This window comes from Arachis duranensis, chromosome 6 (assembly GCF_000817695.3).
Source record: "Arachis duranensis cultivar V14167 chromosome 6, aradu.V14167.gnm2.J7QH, whole genome shotgun sequence".
Classification (NCBI taxonomy): Eukaryota; Viridiplantae; Streptophyta; class Magnoliopsida; order Fabales; family Fabaceae; genus Arachis; species Arachis duranensis.
The window spans coordinates 3961763-3974048 of NC_029777.3; the positions used below are offsets into that span (position 1 = coordinate 3961763).

A 12286-nucleotide genomic window follows, 5' to 3' on the forward strand; every position below is an offset into this window, starting at 1 on the left:
CCTACTCATGCTCATTATTATTTTAGTTGCAAGTTTTTATTCATATATTACATTTGATTTAATATTTTAAAAAAATTATGAAGACTTTAAACGTATTTATAATTAATTTGACACCATAATAATGAATGATTTATTAATTTATTTCTAATATATACGGTTGTTTTTAAAAATACTGTTATCGTAACTAAATAGATTTGTTCTATTCACATTTATAGTATAATTCACCTATTATTTAATAAAGTTTGCTTTTAATGTTTTATGAAGTTATCCTATGTATTCCCTTGACAAATCTAATGTATGTCTTATTCTAATTTTCATTGTTTTATGTCACATAAAGTCATATTTGACCTTAAAAGAATTATCTACAAACTACAGTAACATAATATGAATTAAAAAAGCACATGAATTAAACAAAACATCATCTTTCCATGAACAAGATAATGATGTAAAAAAATATTTTTTCCAAGGAAAGAATTTCCTTTTTTTTTTTTGGTGGAGGAAGAAGTGGGCAAGTCAGCTTAAACAAATCCATTACTAAAATTTCCGTTGTTCCTGAGACCTGAAGAATTAATTTATTTCCTTTTTATAAATTAGAATAAAGTTGAATAAATTAGAATTATAAAAATCAGTTATTATTTCTACAAATATTATATTTGGCCATATGAAAAATCGCAATATTATATGTGTATAATAAAATTGTTAGTGAAATAAATACACATAATAATTTAATATTATATTTATCTTCCAATGGAAAATGCATAAAGATAAAATAATTTAAATATTAAATCAATTTTAATATATGAGAATAAAAACATTTAACTAAAATAATCATGTGCATGAGCCGGAAAATACTGGGTTCTATGGATGATCTAAACGAGTTGCTACATGCACAAGACGGAATTTAAACCCCGACACTTATTTAAACGGACGAATGAGCTGACTACTCGACAAAAAATGTAATCACTATTCACTACCTCAAAAATGAAAGAACACAGCAATGAGGCCCAAGTCCAAAATATGAGCTACTTTGTGACTGGCTCAACAGAAAAACATCACACATAACTCATTTGAATGAAGGGTTATGATACGGTGATGATGTCTTATTTTTTTCATGTGATGAATTGAGTTAGCTTAGTAATGGAAACGACACATTTTATGTTCTTTTTAAGAGGAGTTAGGTATTGTTTTAGAAGAGCCAGCTTCCATTTACTCGGCACTAAATTTTGTTTGTCACTCCTCAGGTTACTAGTATTACTAGAATAATTAACAAGATTTGTAATTTTTTATTTTGAAAATTAGTCAGGTCACACATCAAAACTTTTTTAGTAATTAAATCTAATTAAATTGGTCCAAATTTAATAAAAACAAGTTTTATTAGTAAAAATGTGTCTATACATTCTAATTTTTTGACCTCTTTTTCTTCTTCATGTTTTTTTCACATTTTTTTTTGTGTTCTTTCTTCTTCTTCACATTCTTCTATTGCTACTATTGTTGTTATATATTTTTTTCTCATTCTCTTTTTGGTGATTTTGTAGTATTATGTATTTTTTTTAATTTTTTTTGTTTTTATTATTGTTAAGAGGATAAAACAAAAAGAATTATGAGAAATTAAATCAAGAAAGAGAAAATGAACAAAAAAAAGAAAAAAATAATGATGATAAAAAAAAGAGAATAAAAAATTTTAAGTTATTAAAATTTATAATAAAATAACACCAAAATTTTTTAAGTATGACATAAAAATTTCTCAATTTTGCAAGTCTTGCAGCCCTGCCTTCAATATCCAAACTGTTCCGTGCTATGAAGATAATTTGGTTGACTAGGAGACAAGATTTTTCGGACATTCTTGCCATGTATTGAAATATTTAAAGTATTGCGAGCCACTTATTTCTGTCAATGAGACTCATCTATGAAAAATATGGAATGTTTTGTTGATGAGTGTCACACAAGATGATAACTCAAAACATTTTTTCTATTACATTTGATGGTAGAGTCCCAGTCAACTAAGTTATGGGAATTTATTTTGAGGAATCTAAGGCGGTATATCACCCCATAACAAGGCTTACTTATAATCTTTGATTGGTCACAAGCTATTTGTGCCGTCCTTGATACTGAAGAAAATGGATGGTGCCTGTCAAGTGCTTAGTATGCATATTGCCTCCATCACATGGCATCCAATTTCATTACCAGTTCTAAGTTCTAAGTTCGCAGACGCAAATTCGTATCTCATAAATACGACGTACTCATCAAGTTAGGCTGATTGAAAATGGTATACGAGCACGAGCGCTTTTAGCAGGATGTCTCAGGAGATAGTTGAGTGGATAAATTGTTTTAGAAAAGATATTTGGCTGCAACACAACAATGAAAATCTTATATATGTCATATGATCACCAATTTATCTGAGTATATCAACGCTGTATTGAATGAAATTTAAAAATTATCAAGTATGACTATTGTTCAAACTATTTACAAGAAATTATAATAGTTATGGATTCGAAAAGGATCATAAAACACAAGCTCAACTTACGGATAAACAACAAGTTTTACATTGTTATGAATGTATGTATTTCATTTTTAATACAGACGAGATACGTATAATACAGGATTCATGTCTTATTCCATTTGTATTAGTGCATTCTTGTTTATGTTATCCTCTCTAGGAATTAAATAGTACATAACAAACTTATCTTTTTTGAGGATAAAATATGTAAAAAATAAAAAATTGTATTTATATTTATAAATATAATATTTGTTTTATTTATTTAAAAAAAATTAGAAGAAGAAGCGGAGCATCAATGGTCGCCCGCAAATTCCAGGTGCTCCACAATGATTCCAACTATGATCTTGAGTACGACACGGATGATGGCTTCGAAGTAATTCTCTCTCCCAAAACAATCCCTAAATTCCCTCATTCTTTCTTTCTCTCTGACGATCACGAAAGTCATGATTGCAGGTTTTTCAATTCCAACTCTTCTCTCTCACTTTTGTTCCTCCCGACCAACAGAAGGTTCAATTTTCCACCTATAATTTCAATTTAATTCTATTCATTCATATTCATATATGACATAAATGAAATTATGTGTTTGAATTAATTCTCCTGAAATGCATAGATTTATGTTGATGAAGATGATACCCTAGTCGCCACTGACTCCGATCTCCTTGCCATTTCCGACAAACTCCGACTAATCTCCATCGAAGACGAACCTCAGCCCCAATCGAACACTGATCAATCATTGCAGTCTTTATCCGATGAGAAACTCGCTAAGCTCTTGCAGGTTCTGCTGCGTTCTCAACGCTTTTTGATCATTTTCTGCATTTCCTATAATCTAATTTAATGCTTGTGTGTTGAGAAGGAGGAGGAGGAAGCTCTCATGTTGCAGCAGTTCATGGCTCATGGAGATCCTCAAGAATTTGAGCACCGAATACGCCCTTACGTTAAACAAGTTCTTATGGTATTTTTCAATTTATTGACTTTATTGTATTGTATAAGATTACAAGAGTTTTAGGTTCATGAATTGAAGCTACATTGCATTGTATTTGAAAACAAAGTTTGGTTGTGGGTAAAGTTAACCAACTCTTATCGGTTTTAATCGATTCTAAAGAGAGATATGTATCAGTATGGTCCATATGAATATTATTGCATAGTTGATTCTCTGTGCTGATTGTTCTGGAGTTCTGGTGTGTTGCAGTATGAGGATGCAGTGCGCCAGGAGGCTGCTCGGAAGACTGTTCCGATGGAAGAGCTTGAGGAGAAAGCCTTGGTCTCTTTGGCCAAGGTAAGATGCTGTATTTTTCTCTTTCAAGATAACATATTAGTTCTTTTAGTAATCATGAGTCAAATATATAATATATTGTTGCGGAGGCACCTGGAATTGTCTGTCTTCCATTTTATCAGCATCTTTGTGTGGATACATCTCTTCCTTTCTTGGTGTTGGTTACATGTTGATTTTGAGCTTGTGATGATGTTTCTATGTCATAGCATCCGTTGTTGTATTCTGCTAAGATTGCTCTGTAATTAATAAGCCTGACAGATTAAACATTTTCCAGGAGGGTAATTTTAATCCTTCAAAAATAGAACGAGATCATGCTTTCCTGCTGCAGCTGCTTTTCTGGTTCAAGAAATCCTTCAGGTGTAAATCATTTGATCTATCTGTTCTGCTTTACTGCACCAAAATGAATCAAATGCATCTATGACCAATAACTCAATAAAGATAAAATAGAATATTTTCACTGGTCTGAACTTTTCATAAAATTGCCGACACAAATAGGATTTATGCAGCATTGCTGGCTGAGTTGCTTGGATCTTGCTTTGTTTCCCATGAAATTGAATAACATTTGTGTATGTTCTCTTATGCTAAACGTGTCTGATTATTTTTCTCCTTTCTCTTTTGTCTCTTCTAATAGCTGGGTGAATGCACCAGCTTGTCAGGATTGTGGCAACACAACTGTGGGCCAGGGTATGACTGCTCCAGATCCTTCCGAAACTTGTTTTGGAGCTTCCCGGGTTGAACTTTACCGGTATGGTCATGGAATATGGGCCCTTCTTCAATCTCTGATAACCTGTTTTCCTTGTATTGACATCAAGACTGTGGTTTTGCTAATTATCATAGTTGACATAAATCTTAATTTTCTTGAGTACTGAAATATTTCTCCATTACATTTCTATTTGCATTCAAGAGATATGTTAATGACAGGCTAATTTGATTATTGTTTACATAATGGGTTTTGCTTATAAAGCACTTTAGTAAGTTTCTGTTCCTGCCAACCAATTTTTTGCTTCTATTGATCACCTGCTCATTTTATCTTTCCACAACACAGCTGCACTCATTGTTCCCAACTGACCCGATTTCCTCGGTACAATGATCCAATTAAGGTATTTAACTTGTGTCAAATTGTTATAGTTAGCCAACTGCCAAATCTAGCAGATTTATAAATTCTCTTATTCTCTCTTGATCTGCAGCTTGTGGAAACAAGAAAAGGTCGCTGTGGGGAATGGGCAAATTGCTTTACGCACTATTGTCGATCTTTTGGTTATGAGTCACGCTTGGTTTGTAAACATTTCAAATTCTTTTTCTTTTTATGATGATCTTCTTAGTTTATTATGCTGCAATTGAGTAGATAATGCATTGGTGTTCTCTAGGTCTCTACTGCTAGGAAGTATGGTGTAGAACTGTAGATTGAATCTTTGAAGCACTTGATTTGCACAATATAGTTCTGAATTCTGATATTACAAAATACAAATGAAGTGCTTATGTATGAAGCATCGCAATTACGATGTTGTCTTGTTATTTAGTAAATTTTCTAATATCTGTCTGACATGGAACTTTTTGAAGATTTCTGTCACTGATTTTAGTTTATCTCCAGATTGTGGACCTTACGGATCATGCTTGGACAGAGTGCTTCTCTCACTTTTTGGGAAGGTAAAATTGACCAAAAAGCTGCTGCATTTTAACAATATGCTGTAAAATTATTACCGGTTGGACAATATTTGTTTATGAGCTTATGACCTTACAGATGGATGCATCTTGACCCATGTGAAGGAATCTATGACAAGCCATTGTTATATGAAAAAGGGTATATATATATATAATTCACTTTTACAGTATGTTTCACATTTCGGTATTATTGCTTTCATCCATTTAATTGACTGGGAAAGTAATTGTCCTTGTCATTAGAAGTTATTGTCATGCTTCCTTGTTTTTTTGACATTTTTGTAATATGTGGCATAGGTGGAATAAGAAATTAAATTATGTTATTGCTGTAGCGAAAGATGGAACTTATGATGTCACCAAACGTTACACCAGGAAGTGGCATGAGGTGGGTGTTACAATTTGTTTTCTTGCAATTCTTGTTCTACATGCATATACTGATTTCGGGAATTGATAAGGATTTTTTGTGTCTTTTGTAAAGGTCCTATCTCGACGTATCATGCTTACAGAGTCTTCTTTGTCATCAATACTCACTGTTATAACAAAAGAGTGCCGAAGAGGCTTTGCACCTCAGCAACTTTCAATGATTGAAGCCCGCGATAAGGAGGAAAACCAAGAAATTGAGAGGAGTGTTCATACTGAAGATGATGAGTCACTCTCATTACCTGGAAGGAGAAGTGGGGATGAAGAATGGCGTAAATCCAGATTAGAAATGGGTTCTGATAAGGATGGTATATTGAGTACGTCTGCTTGCCCAGTGCGTTTGTGCATAGATGAGCATGTGACAAGAATTTATAATGGATTTCGCCCTGTCCTTCATCAGTTTGTTGAGGAAGAACTAACAAAGTCTGAAGCTGTCAAAGTACTTGGGATTATTAAAGGAATTATCTTGGATATTTGTAATTCACCTTTTAAAACAAGAAGGACCTCCATTGATTCAGTTCTAAAAGACCCAAAGTGGCAGAAACGTTTGCCATCTTTTGATGACCTACTTGAAGCTCTTTCACTGAAGAAACAGAATACAGATGGGAGGGTTGAAATCTGCTTGGCAGGTAACCCTGTCTTAACTTCTTTAGCACTGCCCGTTGTGCTAAATGCACTGGATGACATGATGTACAATCTTAACAAGTGTGATAGCTATGGGAAAGATTCAATTACCTTGCCCCTTCTTAAGTTAAACAGAATACACTCTGGTTCAGTCATTGCAAGTGCAGAAGAGTTGCCCTTTGGGATTGTGAGTCTGTTATGACTTGTTCATTTTATATGTTTTCCTATTACTTATACCTTATGGTATCCATAATTTTTGGTTTTATAAAATTTCAGGCAACGTCAGCATTTGATGGAACTTGGATATCAAAATGGGAAGAGCCAAATGGTGCAAGAGGTATCTTAATAACTTATCATTAACAATAAATTCTATATATTGATGAAATTTCATTATAGTTGTAATTTGCTTTTTGTTGTGACTTCATAATAGATTATATAATTCTGCTTATACAGTAAACCACATCCCTAATTGGACTACTTGACTTGGTAGTTTTCTCTGCAATTTAATTTGCTCCTGTCCTTCAATCTTCTCATGTATATTCTTTAACAACTATGAAATTTTATGAATAGTTTGTAAACCACTCACTTAAATATTATACTTTTGACATACTAATATTCACCAGTTTCTTTGTTAATTGACTATGCCTAGCAGCTTTCCCTCCCTTGATGATTTCATGTTAAATTACTTGACCTTAGGATTTCTGCTTTCTTTGCAATCTCAGGCTTGAAGACATATAAAGAGTAATGAAAAATAACATATAATTATGAAATGGAAAGAGTTAATAAAGAAACCCAAGGTTGGAGAAGGTGCAGCCATTGCTCTCTTTATTTGATATTAAAATACGTAAATTTTTAGGTGGTTGGATTATGTATAAAACATCTGGTAACAAGATGTTTGAGCTTGCGGCATATGAGTTTATGTCAGCCAATGATGCACCAGAAAGAGATCCAATGGACTGGTACGGGATTTGGAATATTTCTTGCTGTTACTCTCTGTTCTGAATTTCTCTTCTCATGTATATGCTTCAATTAATGAGCCATGTTTTGATATCCATGTTTTTCTTTGCGGCCTATGTTACGCACTCAGGGTTCTTGAAGGGAGCAACGACAAGGGAATAAGCTGGCGAGTTTTGGATAACCAAACCTCTCAGTTCTTTGAAGAGCGTTTCCAGCGGAGGACATTCTTGATCAGCTCAGAAAGTTTTCCAGCCAATTTGTTCAGGTAATTTGCCGCAGAACCTTCCTATGTTCTTGATCTTCCCAGCTCACATAAAGTTATGGATTTGCAGGTTTAGATTTTTGGCAGTCAGAGATGTTCATTCTAATTCCAGGCTACAACTTGGTAGCATTGACCTCTATGCAAAATCAGTGTAAAATGTGGGTTAAATTCTCAACTGAATTGATACATCGTAGTTGTCTGTATTATTTTCACAATGTCAATATGTGAAATCAAGTTTCACTCTCTTCATTGTAAAGTCAAGTTCATTGCCTGAATTTGTAAGTTATATACTAGTATGTGATAATCGATAAGTACTTTTAAATGAATATGTTTCACAAAAAAAAAGGACCTATTCAAGATATGTCTTGAGAATAATAAGACTTTAAGATTGTTCTATCAAGTTTTTGGTTTATGGTTGGTGCTCATGAATTCCGTCTCTCAATTTTGCACTTCGCAAAATTCATGTTAGACGCTATCAAAAAATTATAAAACGTTGAGCTACAACCTTTTGAAATAACCTACTGTTTAGAGACACAACACTATGATGATACTGTCTGAAACTATGAAACGAGACCAATACTTAATTCAACTAAAGAAGACACCATATTTTGGTAGTTGTTTTTTATCATTTAATGTGAGCGTACTCGCACAAGCAGTTCCTCAGCTCTATTCTCTTTGCCAACAACAAACTTGAAATCACAAAGGTTGCCCTCTTCAACACTTTTAGCCTTCCAGAAACTAGACCACCCTTTTGCGAAATAGCAGCGTCCGCGATCCCCGGTGAGGATCTTCACCGGCCATAGCTTGTCATCCTCGTCTCTCAGCATAATCCCTGATTTTAGGCTGATGTTCAATTCCTTTGTTACTCTTCTAGGAATTTCCTGCATCCCACCAACAAGGCAACAACCAACACCATTTTTGTTATGTATATCATCCAATCTAATCCCAAAGTATTATTGCATGCATTTGAAAACGGAAGAGAGAACCATGCCTTTACTTAGAGAAAAAAAATAATACTAATTGTATCTTCAAAAATAGAAGTATTAGCTGGTTTTGTTTCATATAATAAGCACTGCACGTCCTCCATACATAACAAAGTTTACAACGTTGAATTGTTTTCTCCCACAATCCCAGATGTGGTGCTAACTACAGAAACAACTAAATAAGAAACAAAAATTATATTTATTTTGCATCTATTAATAACTTTGTAGAACCAAAATAAGAAAAAAAAAACTAACCATTTTCCTCATTCTCCAGTGTGACATAGGTGTCACAAAATGAGGGTTCTTCAGGGGAACGAACTTCACAAGACCAGATGCCTTGCTCTCACAGTTGCTACCATTTGCCCCATTCTTAACTCTTTTGGATTTCCGTACAGTAGTTCCTTCATATGGCAACAACAAAAGCAAACACTTAATTAGCACATACATTTACTTTTAACTGTGTAACAAATGACAAGTTGACAACTTTAAAAGACAAGTATTAGTTCTTGTAGTTACCCTTTTTTGAGTGAGATTTCTGGTTTAATTTGAGTGGCGTGATTGGTGAAAGTTTCCTTTTAACGCCACGCTCATGCTTTCTTTTACTATTCTGCAGATCAGAATCTTCATTATCCGAGATCATAACGGGGTTAAGTTTCCCACTAATTGCAGCTTCTTTTCTGCATCCACTTTTGGAAAATATCTTCACATGAAACTTGGAGTTGCCATCATACTCAAAGACCAAGAAATCAGCTTGTTCCAAACACTTGTCTCTAACAAACTTTTTCCATCCATTCTTGAGGACCAATAATCCATCATCCATCTTCTTTAACTCAACATCCCAAGAGTTTCCTTCATGATCCACAAGAGCAGTCTTTCTTCCTATATTTCCATTGAGGAACTTGGCACTGAAAGCCTTTGGTATGCGCTAAAAAAAGGAAAAAGAATAAGTTCCAGCGATATATATACACTGAATGTCACTTTAATATGATCAACTTGCATCCATGGTAGTCGCTGGTATACACTGAAAAAACATGGTAGCTCCCAAGAATAAAGTGATACCTAGTAGTGTTGCTCTTATTACGTTGAAAGACATGATCTTTAAGTGCTAGTATAGACAAAGATCATGCCCTTAACGATGCAACTGCATTAAAAGATATACTTTTTTGTTTTTGAATATCACTAGGGGATTTTTTTTAATTTTTTTAAGAGAATAATGAGAATGAAATCCATTTGTTGGGTGGAAATGGGAAAGAAACATTCTTGAAAAATATCAGAATGAGATACTAGAATGTAGAATATATAGACATACCAAGAGAGTAGAACTCGTTTGTGGCAAGTAAACTTTGAAGAATTCAGTGAAATGAAAAGGGTGGCTGTTACAATACTCTTATATTATTTGGAGTTTTGAAACTCCATCAAACTTTAGAAAGAAAACTGCATATGTTACTTAGTTTAATCATAAATGTATATTGGTAACATGGTTAAGCAATTAATGTAATCTTCTTGTAAAACTACAAACACATTAATTATAACCTTTAAAATATATTCTTAATAAAATGGCAATTATAATTACTGTTGAGATTTTTTTTTATAATTTACTATTGAAAATTTACCATATTCTATTGGTATATAAGTTATTAAAATTATTAAATTTATTTATAAATTTTAATTAATTAATAATTTTAAATTTTATTTATTTTAATTATTTATTTGATATTATAATTTACCTCATAAACCTTGTCTTATATACAACTTTTTTTTGTTCATTTATAGCATCATGATTTAAAAAATTAACTATATTATAACATACCATTTAATTAGGATATATATAAATATATATTAGAAACAGAATTAATATTTTTTTAAATTAATTTTTCAAAAAATACTTCAAAAGAAAAAAAGATATTAAAAATAAATTTAGATGCATTGAGGTATTGCATAATTTTTTTTTAAGATTTCATTGAAGATGTTTATTTTAGATTATTAATTGAAGGTGAATGCTATGGTGCCTAAAAGATATTGCCTATTTACTAAAAAAGATTAAAAAATAATATTTAATTTAAAAGATATAACAATAAATAATTTTTAAAAAATCAAAACTTACTACAAAAGATAAATTAGGCAAAATTTAGATACCAATTCATAGACACCATAGAATTGGCCTTAATTGAATGTAATTTTAGATTTTTATAGTGAAAACTAAAATTAAAAATAATTTTAAATAAATAGTTACAAATCAAGGAAAAGAATAGTGTTACATTATGGTCAGATTCGTAACTAGAGTTGTTGCTTCTAAACTTCTAATGTTTAATTCATGAAGTTGAGTGTAATTGGATTGGCTTGGGTTGGGTTTGGAAAAAATTGAAAACTGAATTAATTAAATTTGAATTGATTAAATTTGATCATTTTAAAATGGATCGGATAAATATATTTTTGTGACTAAACCTAGACCGATCATATTAGATTGCATTGATTTGAATACCGAATTAGAATTAAATTCAAAAAAATTTTACAACAAAGAAAAATAAGAATAAAAAAATGTGAATGATGGTTGAAATTTGACTAAGGTTAGGTAAAAATTATATAAATTGTATATTTTTGTTTTTAAGGTTATTAGGTGAGTTCGGGTTCTAAACTCTAACAAAAAAAATATTTTGTGAAAATTAATTTTTTTTTATTTTTTCAATAAAATTAGTGGTGATTCCTAGATTTTTTTAAAAAAAAATTGACTCAATCTTGCATCTAGTCCTCGTATTTAACTAAATTATGCATATTAATTACTTAAATCATATTTATTTTTTCTTTAAATTTTAATAATAATTTTAAGAATAGTTTTTATTTTTGTGAATAATATTCTCTTTATAATATTTAAATAAATAAATTTCAAGAAGTATGGCATCACGTCCCATAAAAAAGATACAGTAACAAAAATACACGTAATTTTAATTCATGTTTAGTTTATTAAAATATTTTACCCTTCAAAGTATTTGTTATTTTGTTTTTTCATTTTTGTTAAAAAATAAAAGTAGAATAAGTAAAACTTTGAAGATTTTAACGCATTAATACACTAATATATATCACTTTTGATTTTAACGCATTAATACACTAATATATACCAGAAATAAACAATTAAAGAATAATTAAAATAATAAATATAAAATAATCATAAATACTAACTTTTTCTTTCAACACTTTAAAAAGAGTTTTAATATTTCAAAGTTTCAAGAACTATAGCTTCACGTTTCATAAAAAATATAAAGCATAAGAGAATACACGCATTATAAAGAGTCAACTAGAACGGTGTAAAGGATAAAACACTTTAATAAACCAGACATATATTAAAAGGATTTGGATCCTCTAAATTTTGAATTTTATTTTAAAAAATAAAATGTCATTTCTCACTATTAATTTCATAGGTGGGATCAAGAAAAAATATGAAAGAGAAACTATTTAAATGTAGAAGATCACACTTTACTCTCTAAATTGAAATTCAAATTTTAGAGGATCCAAATCCGAATTAAAATTAGTGTATCCCCAAATGAAATTATGTTAAATATATGTCCCAAAACTTACTTTTATATAAATTGAATTGACTTGGATCAATTTAGAAT

At 31.2% G+C, this 12286-nt stretch overlaps 2 protein-coding genes across 3 annotated transcripts; one reads left to right on the forward strand and one right to left on the reverse strand.

Moving 5' to 3' along the window:
- The first annotated feature begins 2777 nt into the window (after positions 1 to 2777).
- LOC107492052 (peptide-N(4)-(N-acetyl-beta-glucosaminyl)asparagine amidase) lies at positions 2778 to 8014 on the forward strand. 2 transcript variants are annotated; one of them, XM_016113018.3, is made up of 17 exons: positions 2778 to 2870; positions 2951 to 3004; positions 3108 to 3272; positions 3351 to 3449; positions 3687 to 3773; positions 4045 to 4127; positions 4402 to 4515; positions 4816 to 4870; positions 4958 to 5044; positions 5362 to 5417; positions 5512 to 5571; positions 5727 to 5814; positions 5908 to 6660; positions 6750 to 6810; positions 7330 to 7432; positions 7561 to 7695; positions 7763 to 8014. In XM_016113018.3, exons 1-17 carry the CDS (start codon positions 2793 to 2795, stop codon positions 7845 to 7847), a joined length of 2163 nt encoding a protein of 720 aa, XP_015968504.1. In that variant the 5' UTR covers positions 2778 to 2792; the 3' UTR covers positions 7848 to 8014. The 2 variants fall into 2 exon arrangements, 1 of the variants encoding a protein (XP_015968504.1); XR_001592709.3 differs by lacking the exon at positions 7763 to 8014 and having other exon boundaries at positions 7196 to 7432; positions 7561 to 7606.
- A 31-nt stretch (positions 8015 to 8045) lies between these two features.
- LOC107491799 (putative B3 domain-containing protein At5g66980) lies at positions 8046 to 10025 on the reverse strand. The gene is made up of 4 exons (XM_016112720.3): positions 9985 to 10025; positions 9192 to 9600; positions 8931 to 9076; positions 8046 to 8573 (listed from the first exon to the last, which is right to left on the reverse strand). Exons 2-4 carry the CDS (start codon positions 9493 to 9495, stop codon positions 8322 to 8324), a joined length of 702 nt encoding a protein of 233 aa, XP_015968206.1. The 5' UTR covers positions 9496 to 9600; positions 9985 to 10025; the 3' UTR covers positions 8046 to 8321.
- Positions 10026 to 12286: the final 2261 nt, after the last annotated feature.